General features: G+C 44.2%; 1 protein-coding gene across 2 annotated transcripts in view; it reads right to left on the bottom strand.

Moving 5' to 3' along the window:
* ULK1 (unc-51 like autophagy activating kinase 1) overlaps positions 1 to 20,584 on the bottom strand; it is a 180,583-nt gene extending 159,999 nt beyond the window's left edge. For both annotated transcript variants that reach the window (XM_063964660.1, XM_063964661.1), the window contains exons 1-3: positions 19,944 to 20,584; positions 19,223 to 19,315; positions 19,047 to 19,088 (exon numbers count right to left, since the gene is read on the bottom strand). In XM_063964660.1, the coding sequence (XP_063820730.1) occupies positions 19,047 to 19,088; positions 19,223 to 19,315; positions 19,944 to 20,033 (225 nt within the window). In that variant the 5' untranslated portion in view covers positions 20,034 to 20,584. The remainder of the gene's footprint in view (positions 1 to 19,046; positions 19,089 to 19,222; positions 19,316 to 19,943) is intronic.
* Between the last annotated feature and the right edge of the window lie 4,135 nt (positions 20,585 to 24,719).

Here is a 24,719-nt window from a genome sequence, read left to right as displayed (position 1 = left end):
GGAGTCAGTAACAGGCGGTTACTGACGGTAAGCGGGAATCCCCTATGTGGTCAGGCCTCGTGCGGCTTGACCTTCCATTCTGTGCGCAGTCGACGGGACGCGGCAAGCGGCGAGTGCTTCCGTACGGTACCGTCCTGTCACACTGACACTTTCACGTAATTCCTTCCATAAGCCCATCCACTCAGGTGTCGACTCACTAGGGGGTGACATCTCCATTATAGGCAATTGCTCCGCCTCCACATCATTTTCCTCCTCATACATGTCGACACAGTCGTACCGACACACAGCACACACACAGGGAATGCTCCGATAGAGGACAGGACCCCACTAGCCCTTTGGGGAGACAGAGGGAGAGTATGCCAACACACACCAGAGCGCTATATATATATGTTGGGATAACACTATACAGAGTGTTTTTCCCCTTATAGCTGCTGTTTATATTATACTGCGCCTAATTAGTGCCCCCCCCCCTCTTGTTTTACCCTTTTCTGTAGTGCAGGACTGCAGGGGAGAGTCAGGGAGACGTCCTTCCAGCGGAGCTGTGAGGGAAAATGGCGCCAGTGTGCTGAGGAGATAGGCTCCGCCCCCTTCTCGGCGGACTTTTCTCCCGCTTTTTTCAGGAATCTGGCAGGGGTTAATATACATCCATATAGCCCTGGGGGTTATATGTGATGTATTTTAGCCAGCCAAGGTGTTCATATTGCTGCTCAGGGCACCCCCCCCCCAGCGCTCTGCACCCATCAGTGACCGGAGCGTGTGGTGTGCATGAGGAGCAATGGCGCACAGCTGCAGTGCTGTGCGCTACCTTGGTGAAGACTGATGTCTTCTGCCGCCGATTTTCCGGACTTCTTCTTGCTTCTGGCTCTGTAAGGGGGCCGGCGGCGCGGCTCTGGGACCGGACTCCGAGGCTGGGCCTGTGTTCGGTCCCTCTGGAGCTAATGGTGTCCAGTAGCCTAAGAAGCCCAAGCTGGCTGCAAGCAGGCAGGTTCGCTTCTTCTCCCCTTAGTCCTCGATGCAGTGAGCCTGTTGCCAGCAGGTCTCACTGAAAATAAAAAACCTAAAACTAACTTTTCCTAAGAAGCTCAGGAGAGCCCCCTAGATTGCACCCAGCTCGGTCGGGCACAAAAATCTAACTGAGGCTTGGAGGAGGGTCATAGGGGGAGGAGCCAGTGCACACCAGGTAGTCCTAAAGCTTTTCTTTTGTGCCCTATGCAAAAGAGCATAGGGCACGCCCCTAGCACGGCTGCAAGCTGTGTGGAGTGCACCTGTGGAACGCAGGCACGTCAATTCCGCCGGAAGTGGGCTGCGTCCATGGTAACTGTAGATCATCGAATGTATCCTGCTAGTGAACCGCATGCGTGGAACGCATCGCGTCACTTCCGGTATTACCGGAAGTTGGCTATCACTATGGTAACCGGGATAAGCAGTGGGTTTACTGTCCGCGGACGTCGCTATTACTAGCTCTGGTGTCACGGCACTATGCTCTTTTGCGCGTTTTTTGAGGGGTATTTAGCAGGGGCCGGTGAGGCAATATCTCTGTCTCCGGTTTCCCTGCTACTCTGATGTTTGTTATGACGCTGACACTGCTGACATAACTGTGCATTCCTTGACAAAGGTCCCGCCGAGGACCGAAACGTTGGAGATCGTTTCTGAATACCACCTTGGAACTGTGAGACTACCTTTATTAAATTTTCAATGTTGACTAATTGATTTTGAAGTCTGGAGAGTGCTATCATTTTTTCCACTGGCGTGGAAAAAACCTGTATTGCACTATGGGCGTGGGGCTATGTGGGACTCTGATTGGCACCCCAGCTGATAGCCCTAGTTTATGGTGAGAGTGTAGGAATTAGTACTGTATATAATTGGGGGCAGTGTAGTTTTCTGCATTGTCTCTTTCTCTGCACCCACCTTCCTTTATACCATTTATATAGCAGGTACTTTGACATGAGATTCATCACTCATTTGGGATATATACACATTGTATGGCTGTGCATAGGGTTGTTTTCTGATTGAGGATACGGTGCTATATTTGTGTTTATTCATTTACTATCATACCGCATTGGACAAGCCCAAAGACCATCCGAACTTGGAAGCTAATCAGTGCGGACCTGGTCAGTACCCGTCAGGGAGACCACGGGGAATACCAGGTGTAGTAAGTATTATCTCTGAACCACATCCATTGTGCATTATACATATTGGCATGGCACATAGCCAGTTGGGCTTTCTTGATGACAACCTCCTTGCACGAGCTGAGCATAGTGTTGTCTCCCTCACGGACGATGACGCAGAAAAAGTCCTGTTTGACCAATCAGATTTTGAAACACTACCGGCCGAGACACCTACAGACCTGTACCACCAACTTCTTAGATTAAAAAGGAGGGAGATAGACCTGACCTTACACGGACAATTCCTCTCCGAATACTATCAGAAAAAACAGATACCCCGAGGCTTTAGGATTAACAACATCCCCACACTGGGTAGAAATAACCGCACCTTTTGTAGCCGCTGGTGTGGGGTCCTAAATAAGTGCTCCCTAGACCTTATGCTCTTGGTAGTGGAGGAGGTTGGCATTGAATTAAAGAAAATCAAAGCACAAATTTACATATTTAATGGAGCGCATTTGTTAACAATTAGAAATGATAAAACCACTAACCTGGTGGATAAGCTGCAGACGCAGATAGATAACTACAAAAAAGAGATTACTGCATTTAAGCGCAGCAAACTGTCTACGGTCACTGCAGATTATCAAAACCACATGGTCTATAGGTGGTTGATGGGTGACTCTAGGTCCAATAGACAACAGAGACCCTTTAGACCACGACGCCAGGGACGCAGATTGCCCAATACTAATGATAAAGGCTCTTCTGCTTCAGATACAGATCTTTCAAATAGTCGCTCAACACAGAGGCCTTTTTTAGAGCATACCGCCACCCCCAACCTCCCTCCGGCAACAAGCCACGGAGGCCGCACCCAAGGAAGGGCAGACACCTGGCGAAAATGCAGGGACAAAACTGCGACTTAATCTTTAACCTCTCAAAAAAAACACTTGATGAACCCACTGTAAAACTCCTCTCTAGGGGTCTTTCGTTTGTGCCAACAGCACCCCATTGACAATTTGACACCGCAGTAGATGTATATAAGTTTGGACGTAAACTCAGGTTACGTGAACATTTCTCGACTGATATGGGTAGGGATAACGTGCAATTTCGAAAACCCTCCACATTCGATCCAGCCTCCTCCAATCCAAGCATTAAGACATTCACCCGTATGCTCGAGCATGATGCTCTGACGCTTACATCCAATAAACGCTTTGATAATTTGACTTTGGCAGAACGCAAAGCACTAACCTCACTGAGACAGGATACGAGCATTGAGATTAGACCCGCCGACAAAGGGGGAGCAGTGGTAGTGCAGGACTGGGTTGATTACAATGCAGAAATTATGAGGCAATTGGCTGACGAGACAACCTACATCTGTCTGTCACACAACCCTATTCCAGAGATCAAAGCGACAGTAGACAACCTACTGGACGGTGCCATCAAGGAACACCATATTGATAAGAATACACATGATTTCCTCACAGTTGAATTCCCGGTATGTCCGATTATCTACACCCTCCCTAAGGTACACAAGACACTCACAAAGCCGCCCGGTAGACCCATTATTTCAGCTAAGAACTCATTACTACAACCATTAGCCATCTATGTAGATACATTCCTCCAGCCCATAGTACAACAGGGTGATAGTTACCTACGTGACTCAACGGATTTTCTACAAAAGCTCCTAGCCCTTCCTGATGGATTTGAAGATACCCTACTTGCAACCATGGATGTCTGTTCTTTATATACGATCATCCCGCATGAGCAAGGTTTACAGGCATTGGCCAATGCCTGGCATCAGCAACCACCTACCGGGCCACCTATACCTTTCTTATTGGATCTGACCAGTCTAGTCCTCAAGCAGAATAATTTTTTATATCAAGGGAAGTACTATCTGCAACGGAAGGGGACCGCGATGGGATCGAACCTAGCGCCAGCGTACGCAAATATCTTCATGTCCGAATTTGAGCAAGACCATATCCTACCCCAGTTTGGTGAACATATATTGTTCTATAAAAGATTTATAGATGATATTTTCCTACTGTGGAAGGGGACGATTGAATCATTTGACCTGATGAATGCTTCATTAAACGATCTGGATACACCGGTGAAATTCACGTACCAGATTGACTCGCACAATGTGAGTTTCCTTGACATTTCGATCACCTTGGAGGGAGGACGGATCTGCACTAGCCTCTACAGAAAACCAACGGACAGGAATACTTTGTTGCACCCAAGCAGCCAACATCCACCTGCCCTCAAGGATAATCTTCCAGTTTCACAATTTTTAAGAGTAATGCGAAATAACTCGGATCGTGACATCATGGAATCCCAGTTATCTGAGATGACTTCCAGATTCCTTGAACGGGGCTACGGGAAAAAGAATGTACTCAGGTGCCTAACGAAGGCTAGGAACAAATTTGGTTCCAGCCCAACTGTCACACAGACCACACACACACCTGAACGGATGGTGTTCACCACTACATATGACAACTTCTCAAATAAGCTTAAGGGGAGCTTACGTAAGAACTGCCCAATTCTAGCCACAGACGATCGCCTGAAGTTAAAACGTAGCTCACCGCCTATGATGGCTTACCGAAGATCAGCAAACTTAAAACAACTACTGTTGAGGCCCATGGCCAGTGATGAGGGGACACAGAGTACTGCATGGTTATATGAAAGACGTCCAGGATGTTTCAAATGTACGGGGTGTACTACTTGTAGGGCCATGCTGACTGGCCCATTTTTCCCACACCCACACTCTGGTCGCCCTATAGCTATAAAATACAGGCTCCACTGTGCTATGGACCATCTGATCTATATTTTGACCTGCCCTTGCGGACTATATTATGTGGGGATGACCACGAGACGCTTCCGGGACCGTATGGCGAACCACAGGACATCAATCCATCAAGCAATTGCTACGGGGACAGCAACACTACCAGTGGCCAGACATTTTATGGCATTAAGACATCAGGTCTCTGACCTAAGGTCCAAATTGATTGACTGGATCCCACCACCCCCCAGGGGTGGTGACCGTGCACTCCTATTGAGGAAAAGAGAGAGCCTGTGGATATATAAACTTGACACAATAGCCCCGCGAGGAATGACTGAAAACAACCCTCTGTCGATCTTTTTGAAATGATTGTATTTACCATTATCATTATTTCATGAACTATATGCCTTTACCCTATTGTTTGCATAGCCCATAATACTATTGAACTAAGTAGTCATATTAGAATTTAATTCTTGCACTATCCTAATTAATTGTGTAATAAGTACCCTTTGTCGATCTTTTTGAAATGATTGTATTTACCATTCTCATAATTTCATGAACTATATGCCTTTACCCTATTGTTTGCATAGCCCATAATACTATCGAACTAAGTAGTCATATTAGAATTTAATTCTTGTACTATCCTAAGTAATTGTGTAATAAGTATCCCTTCTGTGTGACTTCACCGGCCTCTGCTATACCCTATTCTATGTATCCAAACTTTATTTGCTGTCATCGTTGTGACAATGGGGGCGGGACTTCTCCGGCCCGTGGGACGCATTCCTAATGTGTCTGATTATGTTTACCAACAAAGTGTCATGCCCTAGTGGCCTGGTGCCGTGACACCAGAGCTAGCAATAGCGACGTCCGCGGACAGTAAACCCACTGCTTATCCCGGTTACCATAGTGATAGCCAACTTCCGGTAATACCGGAAGTGACGCGATGCGTTCCACGCATGCGGTTCACTAGCAGGATACATTCGATGATCTACAGTTACCAGGGACGCAGCCCACTTCCGGCGGAAGTGACGTGCCTGCGTTCCACAGGTGCGCTCCACACAGCTTGCAGCCGTGCTAGGGGCGTGCCCTATGCTCTTTTGCGCGTTTTTTGAGGGGTATTTAGCAGGGGCCGGTGAGGCAATATCTCTGTCTCCGGTTTCCCTGCTACTCTGATGTTTGTTATGACGCTGACACTGCTGACTTAACTGTGCATTCCTTGACAAAGGTCCCGCCGAGGACCGAAACGTTGGAGATCGTTTCTGAATACCACCTTGGAACTGTGAGACTACCTTTATTAAATTTTCAATGTTGACCAATTGATTTCGAAGTCTGGAGAGTGCCATCATTTTTTCCACTGGTGTGGAAAAAACCTGTATTATATATATATATATATATATATATATATATATATATATAAATCCACAAAAGCAGCCGCTTCTCACTTATCATTTAGAAAACGCTGGTGCACGGTTGGTGTAATCATATAGAAAAAATCCAAGAATAACCACACAGGTGATTGTACCCAGAAATACCAGCACACAGCTTAGATGCAAAAGAAGAAGTTTTACTTGTCCAGAAAAATCATTTAAAAAGGCAACAAGCATATAGCACACATGATGGTAGCAGCATGAATAGATCAATGAGTACTTATCATTCCGACAGCTGTTTCGACTATCTTCATCATGGGAATAGATAAAGTGACATGGTGCTGTACACTGCCATCCGCAGTGTCTGGTTCCAAAGTGACGTGTGCCTGAAAAGCTTAGCCCATGAGTGCATTAAATAGTGTGTGAAATACTTACCTGTAAGCTGTCTCACCTGTTCCCCGTCACACGTGGACATCAGCTGCGTTACATCCAAGCAGCACGGCATGCCGTGAACCGGAAGTGACGTGCAGGGGAGGGTATTAACCGCTGCACATCGTCAGTGACCAAACGATGGAGCCGGGACCTGTCCATCCTGCACGGAGACATAAGTCTCCGTAACTGTGTCCTGGTGTGAAGAATCACCCTCGGGCCGCGCGTCACTTCTAACGCGTTACCCGTGGCAACCAACAGGTCGTGCTTAAAACAGTCCGGGTAAACGAACACACCCGGAACTGAAGAAGCATCAGACCTGTTTCCGGGGACAAGGGGAGAGGCGCACAGGCAAAGAAAAATAAATACAGTGTAAGATAACATTGAACTAATAAAAATGAATAAAAATGAAAATAAATTAGATGCACACTTACATCCTGATGATGAATCTACTGATAATAAAGCATGTCTATGGCCAGTCATAAATGATTTAACAATGAATTGAACTGAATTTAAATCTGTCACTGACTACATTCTTAGTTATTATACATAAATCATGCCTTATAAAAAAGCCCCAATTTATAGGCCTTTCAGTAAGTAGGTATATAAATCAACTGAAGTGTGCATATAAGCATAAACAGTTAATCTAATTAATAAACAAATAAACAAAAAGTACATAGATAAGACAATGGATCCGGATGCAGAGTCATCAGGCTCACATGTGTTCACGTACATAAAAAATGTGAAGTGAAAAAAATGTAAATATAAAAAAAGAAAAGAAAAAAATATATTTATTTATAAAAAAGGTACCAACGAGAATTCCTCATTAAGTCCCAATGGTGAAAGGGAAAATAATCGTCGGATCCAGCGGCATTCCTGTTGTAATAGCAGCTTATGCCGGTCACCACCCCTCTTCAATGGTGGTATGTGGTCAATGGGCATGAATAAAAGATCTTTAATGTGGTGACCTTGATGAACGAAGTGTTTAGCAACTGGCGGAGTGGAATTTTCAATTTTGATGAACGCTTTCTTAATTGATGACCGGTGCAAGGCCATCCGTTCTTTGAGCATTCTAATAGTCTTTCCGACATATAGTTTCTTGCAGGGGCATTGGATCACGTAAACGACATATTTGGTCTCACATGTCATTCGATGTTTCAGTCGAAAAGTGTCTCCCCTAGTTGGATGGACGAACGTGCTACCTGTGTGCATATGCTTGCAATTAACACAGGAGCCACATTTGTGTGCTCCTGGTTTCAATTTTAGCCAACCATTGCCTTGTTGCGACATTGGTGCTATATCTGAATAGGTGATCTGATCCTTGAGATTTGGACTACGTTTGTAGCTAAATAATGGTAAGCTGTCACAGAATTTTCCCATAGTCGAATCTGCCTGTAAAATATGCCAATGCTTGGAGATCGCACGTCTCATGGCACCAGAGGCGACAGAATATGTGCTGGAAAAGACCAATCGTCCAATCTCTGGATCTTTATTCTTGGATCTTAATACGTCTGAACGTTCCATCTGGAGACATCTCGTGATCGCTCCTTGTATCTCAGTCGGATCATAGCCCCTCTCGATGAATTTCTTGCCCATCTCGGTCAAAGCAGCTGGTAATAATAATTCATCCGAAGTTATGCGTTTCACTCGTAAAAGTTGGGAGAAGGGTAGTCCCTTCTTTAATGGCTGCGGATGGAAGCTCGTAGCCAACAAGAGAGAGTTTTTATCTGTAGGCTTCCTATAAACCTGGGTGGTGATGGACCCGTTGTTTAATTTGATCGTAACATCCAAAAAATTAATAGACAAAAAGTCGTGAACACATGTGAGCCTAATAGACCCTGGAATTTGATTTAATTTGGTAATAAATTGTTGAAGCTCAGCCTCACCCCCAGTCCACAGCATGAACAGGTCATCAATATATCGCACATAAAACAAAATGTAGGATGAAAATTTCGGATCTGCCATGATATATTGTTGTTCATACTGAAACATAAACAAATTAGCATACGATGGGGCCACATTGGACCCCATCGCTGTGCCCTGTAATTGTAAGTAAAATGAATTTTCAAACAAAAAATAATTTTTGTGTAAGATAAAATCTAACAAAAGTAACAAAAATTCACTTGGTGGACCCTCATACTGTGGACTGGAGGTAATGGCCTTCCTAGTTGCCTCAATGCCCTCAAGATGATTGATACAAGTGTATAAACTGGTGACATCGAGTGTCACCAGTATACAGTCATTGGGAAGAGGACCAACTGCCTTTAATTTCGATAAGAAGTCTGAAGTATCCTTAATGAAGTATGGCGTTGATTGCACAACCGGCTGCAGAAAAAAGTCCACATATTGGGATAATGTCTGGCACAAAGAGCCCCTGGAGGAAATGATAGGTCTCCCAGGGGGTTTGTCCAGACATTTGTGGACTTTGGGCAAAACATAAATCAAAGGAATGCGGGGAAAGTCCTGGGTAAGGAATTTAGCTGTTTGATCATCAATCCAATAATTAGAAACACCTAAACCAATTATGGAATCTGCCTCACGTTTAAAATTATTGGTTGGATCAAATCGGAGTTGTTTATAACATTGTTTGTCGGCTAATTGCCGATTGATTTCATCAATGTAATCAGTACGATTTAATAATACCACGCCCCCACCCTTATCGGCGGGGCGTATGATAACATTTGGGTTATCCCTTAGAGATTTGACTGCCAGTCTTTCTAATTTAGTCATATTGTGATTTTTAATTTTAATATTATTGATGCAAGGTAAAGTTTCCTTTTTAACTAAATTAATAAAAACCTCAATGGCAGGATTCATGGATGGTGGGTCAAAGTTACTGGGTGTTTTAAATTGACTCCTTTTGACAGAAACAGTATCCCTTTTTGAGAAATAATCTTTAAGTTTTAATTGTCGAAAAAATTTAAATAATTCGACCTCACAATCAAACTTGTTTTGTTTATATGTTTGAACAAAAGTGAGTCCTTTAGATAATACTGCCATTTCTGCCTCTGTTGGAGTATAATCTGATAGATTGAAGACAGTTATTTCCGTCCCCCCTTGTAATTCCTGCCTCCTGTATTTTTTGTGCTTGAGCCCCCCTCTCCTGCACGGTCTCTTGAATCCGTGGTCTCTTTTGTTTTGCTCCTGGTAAATGTTTTGTCCCCTAAAAAACGACCCCTATAGTGGCCTGAATGATCCGAATCGCTTTGAGAGGTATGCGATTCTATGTCCGTAAATTGGACCTCAGCTTTATTACGGAAGTTTTGGCCTTTTCTCCAGGGACGTCTATTGGTTTGTGTGAATAACCACGGATAGACTCTCAAATCCCTGTAGTCGTCTTTAACCTTACGGTATTTAGTTTTTTTAAAAACCAATAGTTCATTTTTAAACGCTTGAATTGAATCGTCTAGTTTGGTTAACCAATCATTTGTGGAATCTGTTTTTAAGGTTTCTAGGCCCGCACGCTCATAGCCCAAAATCTCCTTTTTGATGTTATCAATGTCAGTGTTGACCTGTTGTACCACCAATACCATCAAGTCAAAACTACATTGATTAAGTATTTGACACCATTGGCGACAAACTCTTTGTTGTTCCGACCAAGTGTAGGCTGGTTTTTAATTCTGAAACCACGGGGAATTAGATTTTCTTTGTGATATTGAGATATCGTTAACCCGTGTAGTTCCAGTTCTACAAGCCTTTTACGTAATCGTAACAGATCAGAGTATATTTCAGTGGGAGTGTCTACATCAAAGGCTAATTGTTCAGTGGAAGAAAACAAAATCTTGGAAACTTCTTTATCCAAGAATCGCTTTGTCCCAGTGATGTCCTTGGCATCCAGATCCATTGTCCAAAAACGTATACAACACACAAAAAAATACACAAACACAGTTACTTGAAAAAAATAAGTTCCAAAGAACTGAAAAAAAGGAAAAAAATGAAAAATTGTATCTTATACTTGTGGTGCAGCTCCCAGTCCATAATAACAGTCCGTTACCATGATGAATAGACAAATCCACAAAAGCAGCCGCTTCTCACTTATCATTTAGAAAACGCTGGTGCACGGTTGGTGTAATCATATAGAAAAAATCCAAGAATAACCACACAGGTGATTGTACCCAGAAATACCAGCACACAGCTTAGATGCAAAAGAAGAAGTTTTACTTGTCCAGAAAAATCATTTAAAAAGGCAACAAGCATATAGCACACATGATGGTAGCAGCATGAATAGATCAATGAGTACTTATCATTCCGACAGCTGTTTCGACTATCTTCATCATGGGAATAGATAAAGTGACATGGTGCTGTACACTGCCATCCGCAGTGTCTGGTTCCAAAGTGACGTGTGCCTGAAAAGCTTAGCCCATGAGTGCATTAAATAGTGTGTGAAATACTTACCTGTAAGCTGTCTCACCTGTTCCCCGTCACACGTGGACATCAGCTGCGTTACATCCAAGCAGCACGGCATGCCGTGAACCGGAAGTGACGTGCAGGGGAGGGTATTAACCGCTGCACATCGTCAGTGACCAAACGATGGAGCCGGGACCTGTCCATCCTGCACGGAGACATAAGTCTCCGTAACTGTGTCCTGGTGTGAAGAATCACCCTCGGGCCGCGCGTCACTTCTAACGCGTTACCCGTGGCAACCAACAGGTCGTGCTTAAAACAGTCCGGGTAAACGAACACACCCGGAACTGAAGAAGCATCAGACCTGTTTCCGGGGACAAGGGGAGAGGCGCACAGGCAAAGAAAAATAAATACAGTGTGAGATGACATTGAACTAATAAAAATGAATAAAAATGAAAATAAATTAGATGCACACTTACATCCTGATGATGAATCTACTGATAATAAAGCATGTCTATGGCCAGTCATAAATGATTTAACAATGAATTGAACTGAATTTAAATCTGTCACTGACTACATTCTTAGTTATTAAACATAAATCATGCCTTATAAAAAAGCCCCAATTTATAGGCCTTTCAGTAAGTAGGTATATAAATCAACTGAAGTGTGCATATAAGCATAGACATGCTTTATTATCAGTAGATTCATCATCAGGATGTAAGTGTAAGTTCCGGGTGTGTTCGTTTACCCGGACTGTTTTAAGCACGACCTGTTGGTTGCCACGGGTAACGCGTTAGAAGTGACGCGCGGCCCGAGGGTGATTCTTCACACCAGGACACAGTTACGGAGACTTATGTCTCCGTGCAGGATGGACAGGTCCCGGCTCCATCGTTTGGTCACTGACGATGTGCAGCGGTTAATACCCTCCCCTGCACGTCACTTCCGGTTCACGGCATGCCGTGCTGCTTGGATGTAACGCAGCTGATGTCCACGTGTGACGGGGAACAGGTGAGACAGCTTACAGGTAAGTATTTCACACACTATTTAATGCACTCATGGGCTAAGCTTTTCAGGCACACGTCACTTTGGAACCAGACACTGCGGATGGCAGTGTACAGCACCATGTCACTTTATCTATTCCCATGATGAAGATAGTCGAAACAGCTGTCGGAATGATAAGTACTCATTGATCTATTCATGCTGCTACCATCATGTGTGCTATATGCTTGTTGCCTTTTTAAATGATTTTTCTGGACAAGTAAAACTTCTTCTTTTGCATCTAAGCTGTGTGCTGGTATTTCTGGGTACAATCACCTGTGTGGTTATTCTTGGATTTTTTCTATATGATTACACCAACCGTGCACCAGCGTTTTCTAAATGATAAGTGAGAAGCGGCTGCTTTTGTGGATTTGTCTATTCATCATGGTAACGGACTGTTATTATGGACTGGGAGCTGCACCACAAGTATAAGATACAATTTTTCATTTTTTTCCTTTTTTTCAGTTCTTTGGAACTTATTTTTTTCAAGTAACTGTGTTTGTGTATTTTTTTGTGTGTTGTATACGTTTTTGGACAATGGATCTGGATGCCAAGGACATCACTGGGACAAAGCGATTCTTGGATAAAGAAGTTTCCAAGATTTTGTTTTCTTCCACTGAACAATTAGCCTTTGATGTAGACACTCCCACTGAAATATACTCTGATCTGTTACGATTACGTAAAAGGCTTGTAGAACTGGAACTACACGGGTTAACGATATCTCAATATCACAAAGAAAATCTAATTCCCCGTGGTTTCAGAATTAAAAACCAGCCTACACTTGGTCGGAACAACAAAGAGTTTTGTCGCCAATGGTGTCAAATACTTAATCAATGTAGTTTTGACTTGATGGTATTGGTGGTACAACAGGTCAACACTGACATTGATAACATCAAAAAGGAGATTTTGGGCTATGAGCGTGCGGGCCTAGAAACCTTAAAAACAGATTCCACAAATGATTGGTTAACCAAACTAGACGATTCAATTCAAGCGTTTAAAAATGAACTATTGGTTTTTAAAAAAACTAAATACCGTAAGGTTAAAGACGACTACAGGGATTTGAGAGTCTATCCGTGGTTATTCACACAAACCAATAGACGTCCCTGGAGAAAAGGCCAAAACTTCCGTAATAAAGCTGAGGTCCAATTTACGGACATAGAATCGCATACCTCTCAAAGCGATTCGGATCATTCAGGCCACTATAGGGGTCGTTTTTTAGGGGACAAAACATTTACCAGGAGCAAAACAAAAGAGACCACGGATTCAAGAGACCGTGCAGGAGAGGGGGGCTCAAGCACAAAAAATACAGGAGGCAGGAATTACAAGGGGGGACGGAAATAACTGTCTTCAATCTATCAGATTATACTCCAACAGAGGCAGAAATGGCAGTATTATCTAAAGGACTCACTTTTGTTCAAACATATAAACAAAACAAGTTTGATTGTGAGGTCGAATTATTTAAATTTTTTCGACAATTAAAACTTAAAGATTATTTCTCAAAAAGGGATACTGTTTCTGTCAAAAGGAGTCAATTTAAAACACCCAGTAACTTTGACCCACCATCCATGAATCCTGCCATTGAGGTTTTTATTAATTTAGTTAAAAAGGAAACTTTACCTTGCATCAATAATATTAAAATTAAAAATCACAATATGACTAAATTAGAAAGACTGGCAGTCAAATCTCTAAGGGATAACCCAAATGTTATCATACGCCCCGCCGATAAGGGTGGGGGCGTGGTATTATTAAATCGTACTGATTACATTGATGAAATCAATCGGCAATTAGCCGACAAACAATGTTATAAACAACTCCGATTTGATCCAACCAATAATTTTAAACGTGAGGCAGATTCCATAATTGGTTTAGGTGTTTCTAATTATTGGATTGATGATCAAACAGCTAAATTCCTTACCCAGGACTTTCCCCGCATTCCTTTGATTTATGTTTTGCCCAAAGTCCACAAATGTCTGGACAAACCCCCTGGGAGACCTATCATTTCCTCCAGGGGCTCTTTGTGCCAGACATTATCCCAATATGTGGACTTTTTTCTGCAGCCGGTTGTGCAATCAACGCCATACTTCATTAAGGATACTTCAGACTTCTTATCGAAATTAAAGGCAGTTGGTCCTCTTCCCAATGACTGTATACTGGTGACACTCGATGTCACCAGTTTATACACTTGTATCAATCATCTTGAGGGCATTGAGGCAACTAGGAAGGCCATTACCTCCAGTCCACAGTATGAGGGTCCACCAAGTGAATTTTTGTTACTTTTGTTAGATTTTATCTTACACAAAAATTATTTTTTGTTTGAAAATTCATTTTACTTACAATTACAGGGCACAGCGATGGGGTCCAATGTGGCCCCATCGTATGCTAATTTGTTTATGTTTCAGTATGAACAACAATATATCATGGCAGATCCGAAATTTTCATCCTACATTTTGTTTTATGTGCGATATATTGATGACCTGTTCATGCTGTGGACTGGGGGTGAGGCTGAGCTTCAACAATTTATTACCAAATTAAATCAAATTCCAGGGTCTATTAGGCTCACATGTGTTCACGACTTTTTGTCTATTAATTTTTTGGATGTTACGATCAAATTAAACAACGGGTCCATCACCACCCAGGTTTATAGGAAGCCTACAGATAAAAACTCTCTCTTGTTGGCTACGAGCTTCCATCCGCAGCCATTAAAGAAGGGACTACCCTTCTCCCAACTTTTACGAGTGAAACGCATAACTTCGGATGAATTATTATTACCAGCTGCTTTGACCGAGATGGGCAAGAAATTCATCGAGAGGGGCTATGATCCGACTGAGATACAAGGAGCGATCACGAGATGTCTCCAGATGGAACGTTCAGACGTATTAAGATCCAAGAATAAAGATCCAGAGATTGGACGATTGGTCTTTTCCAGCACATATTCTGTCGCCTCTGGTGCCATGAGACGTGCGATCTCCAAGCATTGGCATATTTTACAGGCAGATTCGACTATGGGAAAATTCTGTGACAGCTTACCATTATTTAGCTACAAACGTAGTCCAAATCTCAAGGATCAGATCACCTATTCAGATATAGCACCAATGTCGCAACAAGGCAATGGTTGGCTAAAATTGAAACCAGGAGCACACAAATGTGGCTCCTGTGTTAATTGCAAGCATATGCACACAGGTAGCACGTTCGTCCATCCAACTAGGGGAGACACTTTTCGACTGAAACATCGAATGACATGTGAGACCAAATATGTCGTTTACGTGATCCAATGCCCCTGCAAGAAACTATATGTCGGAAAGACTATTAGAATGCTCAAAGAACGGATGGCCTTGCACCGGTCATCAATTAAGAAAGCGTTCATCAAAATTGAAAATTCCACTCCGCCAGTTGCTAAACACTTCGTTCATCAAGGTCACCACATTAAAGATCTTTTATTCATGCCCATTGACCACATACCACCATTGAAGAGGGGTGGTGACCGGCATAAGCTGCTATTACAACAGGAATGCCGCTGGATCCGACGATTATTTTCCCTTTCACCATTGGGACTTAATGAGGAATTCTCGTTGGTACCTTTTTTATAAATAAATATATTTTTTTCTTTTCTTTTTTTATATTTACATTTTTTTCACTTCACATTTTTTATGTACGTGAACACATGTGAGCCTGATGACTCTGCATCCGGATCCATTGTCTTATCTATGTACTTTTTGTTTATTTGTTTATTAATTAGATTAACTGTTTATGCTTATATGCACACTTCAGTTGATTTATATACCTACTTACTGAAAGGCCTATAAATTGGGGCTTTTTTATAAGGCATGATTTATGTATAATAACTAAGAATGTAGTCAGTGACAGATTTAAATTCAGTTCAATTCATTGTTAAATCATTTATGACTGGCCATAGACATGCTTTATTATCAGTAGATTCATCATCAGGATGTAAGTGTGCATCTAATTTATTTTCATTTTTATTCATTTTTATTAGTTCAATGTTATCTTACACTGTATTTATTTTTCTTTGCCTGTGCGCCTCTCCCCTTGTCCCCGGAAACAGGTCTGATGCTTCTTCAGTTCCGGGTGTGTTCGTTTACCCGGACTGTTTTAAGCACGACCTGTTGGTTGCCACGGGTAACGCGTTAGAAGTGACGCGCGGCCCGAGGGTGATTCTTCACACCAGGACACAGTTACGGAGACTTATGTCTCCGTGCAGGATGGACAGGTCCCGGCTCCATCGTTTGGTCACTGACGATGTGCAGCGGTTAATACCCTCCCCTGCACGTCACTTCCGGTTCACGGCATGCCGTGCTGCTTGGATGTAACGCAGCTGATGTCCACGTGTGACGGGGAACAGGTGAGACAGCTTACAGGTAAGTATTTCACACACTATTTAATGCACTCATGGGCTAAGCTTTTCAGGCACATGTCACTTTGGAACCAGACACTGCGGATGGCAGTGTACAGCACCATGTCACTTTATCTATTCCCATGATGAAGATAGTCGAAACAGCTGTCGGAATGATAAGTACTCATTGATCTATTCATGCTGCTACCATCATGTGTGCTATATGCTTGTTGCCTTTTTAAATGATTTTTCTGGACAAGTAAAACTTCTTCTTTTGCATCTAAGCTGTGTGCTGGTATTTCTGGGTACAATCACCTGTGTGGTTATTCTTGGATTTTTTCTATATATATATATATATTATATATATACATACACACACACACACACACACACACACACTAGCTGAATACCCGTGCTTCGCTACAGAATTTAAAGAATAATGCCAATTTTTGTCAGGCCGCACCTCTGGGCTTCCCCGGATTGATGCTGTCATAATGCTGAGGAGAATAATCCGCCTCCTTCTCTGCCCCGTCCTGCCTCTGCTGCTGCTTTATTCAGTGCTGTACATGCTGGGACAACAGGCCAAGCTCCGCCAGCTCTATGTTAAATATGTTAGGTTTGCAGGCTGACTATGTCAAAGAGCCCTATGTCTCCTTGCTTAGCTTTGACACTAAAGTGTGCCTCTGCCCCTACCTATGTGTGCATCTGCCCTTAGCCGTAGGTGCTTCTGCCCCTCCCCGTGGGTGCCTCTGCCCCTACCCATGTTTGCCTCTGCCACTACTTGTGCGTGCCGGTATCCTTACCTGTGGGTGCCTCTGCCCCTACCCATGTGTGCCTCTGTGTAAATTGCTCCAGGAATTCCAGAGTTATGGCGAAAACTATGGATTTTTACATGTCATCCCCTTCCTGCCCCCACCCCTAGGGGTGCTAGGGGTGTCTAACCCCCACAGTATTCCTTTCCAGATTGTAAGGCATACGTGTACCAAGTTTGGTGTAAACTGCTCCTGGGATTCCAGAGTTATGCTGGAACATATATACATACATACATAATTCCGATTTTAGATAGATAGACAGATAGATAGATAGATAGATAGATAGATAGATAGATAGATAGATAGATAGATAGATGGGATGTAGTTAGTTGACCGGCCATCTCAATACTTCCCCCTATATCCCGCCCCCTTAGAATCCTGACAGTCGGCATGCCGACTTGCAGGGACTATTCCCACTCATGGGTGTCCACAACACCTATAGAGTGGGAATAGAACCTGTGGCAAGTGCAGCAAACCTGCAAGGGTCTTGATGCGCTCGCCCCCTCCCAACGGCCATCTGGATGCTGGGATCCTGGCGACGGTATGGTGCCTGCTGGTCACGCATACCCAATAAATATAAATATATATATATATATATATATATATATATATATATATATATATATATATATAGTAGTGACACTACTAAAACATTAGTGTTTATTATCTGAAGCATAACAGAATATGAATAGAAACTTCAATAGCCAAACTACCATTCTAAGAGATTATTTGACCCCGTAAACTAGTAAATGACAGCTCAGGATCGTATTTAAAAGAAATGAAAGAATAATGATGCAAAATGGAAATTGTGGTAGACATCTAATTGGATGTATACATTAGTAAGCCTGGACAGGCACGTTTTAGAGATAAACTGCTTGTTTTATAGTTTCAAAATAGTAGAATTGTATTTTTCAGAACATCTGAACCTTACATAGCAGTCAAATATTTGTAAAACCATCAATTCCTTACACATGAATCCTAGATTTTAACGTCCACATGATTACCGCTACATTTTACTTTCACAGCATAAACTCTTCATACAGTTTCATCAGTTTATACTATGCGATTTATGGCTCAAATATCAAATTATGTGCATCAATAAAAACTCTCAACTTAGGAACTATAAGAAAATACTAAGAATGTACTGTACTTATAAACCCACCTTTCTTTCTAACCGTAATGCATAATTAACTACTATAGATTCTATATACGAATGACTTGGCAGTTCTCCTGCTTTTCTACTACAGAGATTGAACACAAGATATATCCTCTTCAAATAATAAGAGCAAGGAACTCTGCCAAAAGCAACTATGTGTTTACATCGCGCAGAACTCCTGGGTAATGTAGTACCGCGTTCCACCAGTGACACAGACAACGGCAGCAAAGACAACTACAACTCCCGAAGGCCTCTGCGCCGGCTGACAGTTAGGCGAGGTTTTCTCAGAATTCCGTGACGCACCAGCAGCGGGGAGCCAATAAGAATACAGCAAGGTGGAATGTCAACAAACAAGGAGACGGCCACGTGATAGGGAAGCTAAAGGAGGCAGAGTGCAGGGACTGGTGATTGTGAATGGGAGGGGAGCTAGTTTAATGAGGGAATAGTCGTCTCACTTAAAACACAGTTAATCCTCTTCTAAGTTTAGTCACCAATGCACAGCCAGGAGAAAACAATACAATCCTGCCAGGCACTGTATAAAGTCATACAAAGCAAAAGCACACTAACGCCGTATAACAAATCGCAAACATATCCAATCATCCCCCAAATTAGAGACCACTGCAAACCATCACCAGGCATCACTGAAACACAAATATTGCTTTGTCATTGCTTACCTGGAAATCATACAAGGCGACGATGTTTTCATGTTTCAGTTCCTAATGGAAAGCAGAAAGCCCATGAAAATGTACATATAATATAGAATATATATATATATATATATATATATATACACACACACACACACACACACACACACACACTACAGAACCCAATATACTGCTAAGCGTACCTTTAGTATTTTGATTTCCTTCCCTAAAAGAGTTTGAGACTTTGCCAGATTTTTCTTATTGATGCATTTCACAGCAACCTCCACATCCTGCTTCTGAGAATGTAACATGAAACACAGTAGATTACATTGTTGCATTTTACCATGAATTTATTTCTAAACATATATTTATTCGGGCACCATCAGAGGGCACTTGTCCAGACTTGCCCAGCCCTGCATTCATTAATCCATCCCCTTATAATGGTGCTTGTCCAGGTCCTGTGCCAAAGGCAAAAGGATTTAATTTCTCTCCCATGCAGGGTTTCCAAGAATAGGTCTAATCTTAGAAGATCAGGCAGTTTTATAATACAAATGTACCTATTGGATTGCAACACGGTGTGTCATGTGCTGTCATAATATCCACAGTAGTGTCTGGTATCATCGTCTGCTGCTACTCCATATACCCGAAATGTGAGGAATAAGAACTGCAGATACTGCGATCATTATACTATTATGTTGTTACATAGTATATACATATATATATGGTGTTACTGTCAGGTATAGGATCTGTGTGTGCAGCCAGTTTATAATGTCATCACCCACTTTGTGGTTTTACAGTTCGCAGCCAGTGGATGTGACATTCCCCAGAGACAAAGGGAGCGTTGTACACTCATAACATCCCTGACTACCCAGGGACAGGAGGATTTAAGCCACACTCACACTCACTCATCCACTCATACGTTACCTCTTTGTGTCTGCCTTTGAATACAACAGCAAAGGCTCCATGCCCGATCAGATCTTTCCTACTGAACTCAAATTTCCCCACAGACTCCATAATAAATCCCTTTGGTCCAGACGGCGACAGTGGGATAGTGTGGGGTAAAATAATAATAATAAAATAATAATAATAATTTAATATAGGTGAGGGTGAAGAGAGAGCAAATCAGGAGCTCAGGACCAGCTGGAAGAGAAGGGCTGCTCTCCTGTCTACCTCCCTGCTGCTGAGAATCAGGCTCCTGGGGGTCACTTGCATGGGCTGCTGTTCCCAGCACTCCGAGCCTCCCTGCTGCATGTTAGTGGGGTACGAGTGGATGATGTAGCCTGGGTGAAGGGGTGACAGGTCCCCTGGCAGAGGAGGATATCAGGGCCCCCTCATTGGCACTGGATCACTAGTTCCATGGTGATCTGTAGTTAGATGCTGGTGCAATCTGTATTTCCTTGTGTCCACCTACAGCAGAGGCAGCTTTGCGTACAGGCCTGGCGATGTTAGTGTGCGATGAGGATGATGGGGAGCTGCTGCTGCTGTCACCACGGGGAGGGAATAATAAGGGCCGCAGCCGATTGCACAGCGTAGTTCTCCGGTAACTGAGCAGTGCGCAGGCGCACTAGCTCCCCCAGCAGGCGGCATCAGCCGCGCATGCGCGATGAGAGATGCTTTGTTGTGTGTGCGGGACATGATTAGGCCATGTTAACCAAGTGGCGATACAGAGCGTTGCTACATTCATGGCCGAGACCCGTCTGTGGTGTTGTTTTATTATTACATGAAATAATACTTTGGAAACCTTTAAAGCAAATTGAGCCTGAAATGTTGTACAGCCTACGGCCAGGAATGCTTTCTGTGGAAATGTCACAAGTACAGTAACTGCTCTACAAATTACAGGCTGTGTTGGAGGTAAAAACATAAAAATGTTATTGTTCTGCTCAGTCCAATATATTCTGGTGACCCTCATCCAGCCAATGCCATAGAAGAGCAGAGTTAGGGGGTCAGGGTGCCATAGTAATAGCCTGCCCCACCTCTTAATGATATTATTTTTTTATTTTTATTATGCCCTCATTTAGCAATTAGCTGATTAATATAATAATAAAAAAACAACGGCATGAGCTACGACAATTCATTTTATATTTCATTATACAGTAAACATTATTTCTCTGACGTCCTAGTGGATGCTGGGGACTCCGTAAGGACCATGGGGAATAGACGGCTGCGCAGGAGACTGGGCACATCTAAAGAAAGATTTAGGACTATCTGGGGTGCACTGGCTCCTCCCCCTATGACCCTCCTCCAAGCCTCAGTTAGATTTCTGTGCCCGGCTGAGCTGGATGCACACTAGGGGCTCTCCTGAGCTCCTAGGAAGAAAGTGTTTGTTAGGTTTTTTTATTTTCAGTGAGACCTGCTGGCAACAGGCTCACTGCATCGAGGGACTAAGGGGAGAAGAAGCGAACCTACCTAAGTGGTGGTAGCTTGGGCTTCTTAGGCTACTGGACAACATTAGCTCCAGAGGGATCGAACACAGGACCCGACCTCGTCGTCCGTTCCCGGAGCCGCGCCGCCGTCCCCCTTACAGAGCCAGAAGCAAGAAGGTGGTCCGGAAAATCGGCGGCTGAAGACTTCGGTCTTATCCAAGGTAGCGCACAGCACTGCAGCTGTGCGCCATTGCTCCTCATGCACACCTCACACTCCGGTCACTGATGGGTGCAGGGCGCTGGGGGGGGGCGCCCTGAGCAGCAATACTGACACCTTGGCTGGCACCATATATAGCCCCAGAGGCTATATAGGTGCTTTTTAACCCCTGCCAGAATCCATAAAAATGCGGGAGAAAGTCCGCGAAAAAGGGGCGGAGCTATCTCCTTCAGCACACTGGCGCCATTTTTCCCTCACAGCTCCGTTGGAGGGGAGCTCCCAGGCTCTCCCCTGCAGTCAATACACTACAGAAAGGGTTAAAAAGAGAGGGGGGGGGGCACAATTTAGGCGCAGTATACAATATATATAGGCAGCTATAAGGGAAAACACTCTTTATATGTGATATCCCTGTGATATATAGCGCCCTGGTGTGTGCTGGCATACTCTCCCTCTGTCTCCCCAAAGGGCTTTGTGGGGTCCTGTCCTCTGTCAGAGCATTCCCTGTGTGTATGCTGTGTGTCGGTACGGCTGTGTCGACATGTATGAGGAGGATAATGATGTGGAGGCGGAGCGAATGCCTGTAAATGTGATGTCACCCCCTGCGGGATCGACACCGGTGTGGTTGGACTTATGGAAGGATTACGTGAAAGTGTCAACTCCTTACACAAAAGGTCGACGACACAGAACAGCCGGCTACTCAGCTTGTGCCTGTTCCAGCGACTCAAATGTCATGGGGGGCTCTAAAAACGCCCGCTACCTCAGATGGCAGAAACAGATGTCGACACGGATACCGACTCCAGTGTCGACGACGATGAGACTAGTGTACCCTCCAAATAGGTCCACCCGTTACATGATTGAGGCAATGAAAAATGTATTACACATTTATGATAATACCCCAGGTACCACATAAAAGGGTATTATGTTTGGTGACAGAAAACTACCAGTAGTTTTTCCTGCATCTGAGAAATTAAATGAGGTGTGTGAGGAAGCGTGGTCTTCCCCCGGTAAGAAATTGATCATTTCTAAACGGTTATTTGCAGCGTACCCTTTCCCGCCAGAGGATAGGTCACGTTGGGAAACACCCCATAGGGTAGATACAGCGCTTACACGCTTATCAGAAAAGGTGGCACTACCGTCTCCGGATACGGCCGCCCTGAAGGAACCTGCTGATAAAAAGCAGGGGGTTACCCTGAGAGATATAGTCACACACTCGGGCATTATATTGCGACCAGCCATTGCTTCGGCATGGATGTGCAGTGCTCCCGCTGCGTGGTCAGATTCCCTGTCGGAAAATAACTATGGATAGGGACAATATTTTGCTGACAATAGAGCATATAAAAGACGTGGTCTTATACATGCGTGATGCACAGAGGGATATTTGCCGGCTGGCATCAAAAATAAGCGCTAGGTCCATTGCCGCCAGACGGGGGTTATGGACTCGCCAATGGTCAGGCGATGCCGACTCGAATCGGCACATGGAAGTTTTGCCCTATAAGGGGGTAAAACTGTTTGGGGATGGTCTTTCAGACCTCGTTTCCACAGCTACTGCTGGGAAATCGACTTTTTTGCCACAGGCTACCCCACAACAAAAGAAAGCACCGTATCATCAAGTACAGTCCTTTCGGCCCCAGAAAAGCAAGAGGGCTAGAGGCTCATCCTTTCTGCCGAGAGGCAAAGGTAGAGGAAAAAGCTGCAGCGCACAGCTAGTTCCCAAGAGCAGAAGTCCTCCCTGCGTCCGGTAAGTCCACAGCATGACGCTGGGGCTGCTCAGGCGGACCCGGGTACGGTGGGGGCCCGTCTCAGAAATGTCAGCGCCCAGTGGGCTCTCTCACATGGATCCCTGGGTCCTTCAAGTAGTATCTCAGGGGTACAGGCTGGAGTTCGAGACGTTCTTCCCCCCACCGTTTCCTAAAATCTGCCTTACCGGCACCTCCCTCTGCCAGGGAGGCGGTGTTGGTGGCTATTCAACACTATAATCACAACAAGTGATTGTCAAGGTGCCCCTCCTTCAGCAAGGAAGGGGTTACTATTCCACAATGGTTGTGGTACCGAAACAGAACGGTTCGGTGAGACCCATCTTAAAATTAAAATACTTGAACTTTTATATCAGAAGATTCAAGTTCGAGATGGAATCGCTCAGGGCGGTTATTACGAGCCTGGACGAGGGGGATTACAGGGTCTCCCTGGACATTAAGGATGCGTACCTGCATGTCCCCATTTACCCTCCTCACCAGGAGTACCTCAGATGTGTGGTACAGGACTGTCACTATCAGTTCCAGACGCTGCCGTTGGAGTTGTCCACGGCACCGAAGGTCTTTACCAAGGTAACGGCCGAAATGATGATACTCCTTCGCAGGAAGGAAGTTTTTATTATCCCGTACTTGGACGATCTCCTGATAAAGGCGGTAGTAGGGGTAGCACTCTCTCGGGAAGTGCTACAACAGCACGACTGGATTCTCAATATTCCAAAGTCACAGCTGGTCCCGACGACACGTCTTCTGTTCCTGGGAATGATTCTGGACACAGACCAGAAAAGAGTGTTTCTTCCAGTGGAAGCACACGAGTCCTGGAAAAATGGTAGCTTCGTACGAAGCATAATTCCATTCGGAAGGTTCCACGCAAGGACGTTCCAGTGGGACCTGTGGGACAAATGGTCCGGGTCCCATCTACAGATACAACAGCGGATAACCCTGTCGGCAAGAAACAGGGTGTTGCTGCTGTGGTGGCTGCAGAGGGCTCATCTACTAGAGGGCCGCAGATTCGGAATACAGGACTGGGTCCTGGTGACCACGGAGGCCAGCCTTCGGGGCTGGGGTGCAGTCACACAGGGAAGAAATTTCCAAGGAGATTTCGCTTCACATAATTATTCTGGAGCTAAGGGCCATTTACAATGCCCTAAGCCAAGCAAGGCCCCTGCTTCAGAACCAGCCGGTACTGATCCATTCAGACAACATCACGGCGGTCGCCCATGTAAACAGACAGGGCGGCACAAGAAGCAGGATGGCGATGGCAGAAGCCAAAAGGATTCTCCGATGGGCGACCTACACCCGGGAGAATGGGGACTTCTTCCAGAAGTTTTCCAAATGCGGGTAAACCGTTGGGAATGACCACGGGTGGACA

The sequence above is a fragment of the Pseudophryne corroboree genome, chromosome 1 (genome assembly GCF_028390025.1).
Source record: "Pseudophryne corroboree isolate aPseCor3 chromosome 1, aPseCor3.hap2, whole genome shotgun sequence".
Taxonomy (NCBI): Eukaryota; Metazoa; Chordata; class Amphibia; order Anura; family Myobatrachidae; genus Pseudophryne; species Pseudophryne corroboree.
This window is presented reverse-complemented; position numbering and strand designations above follow the sequence as displayed.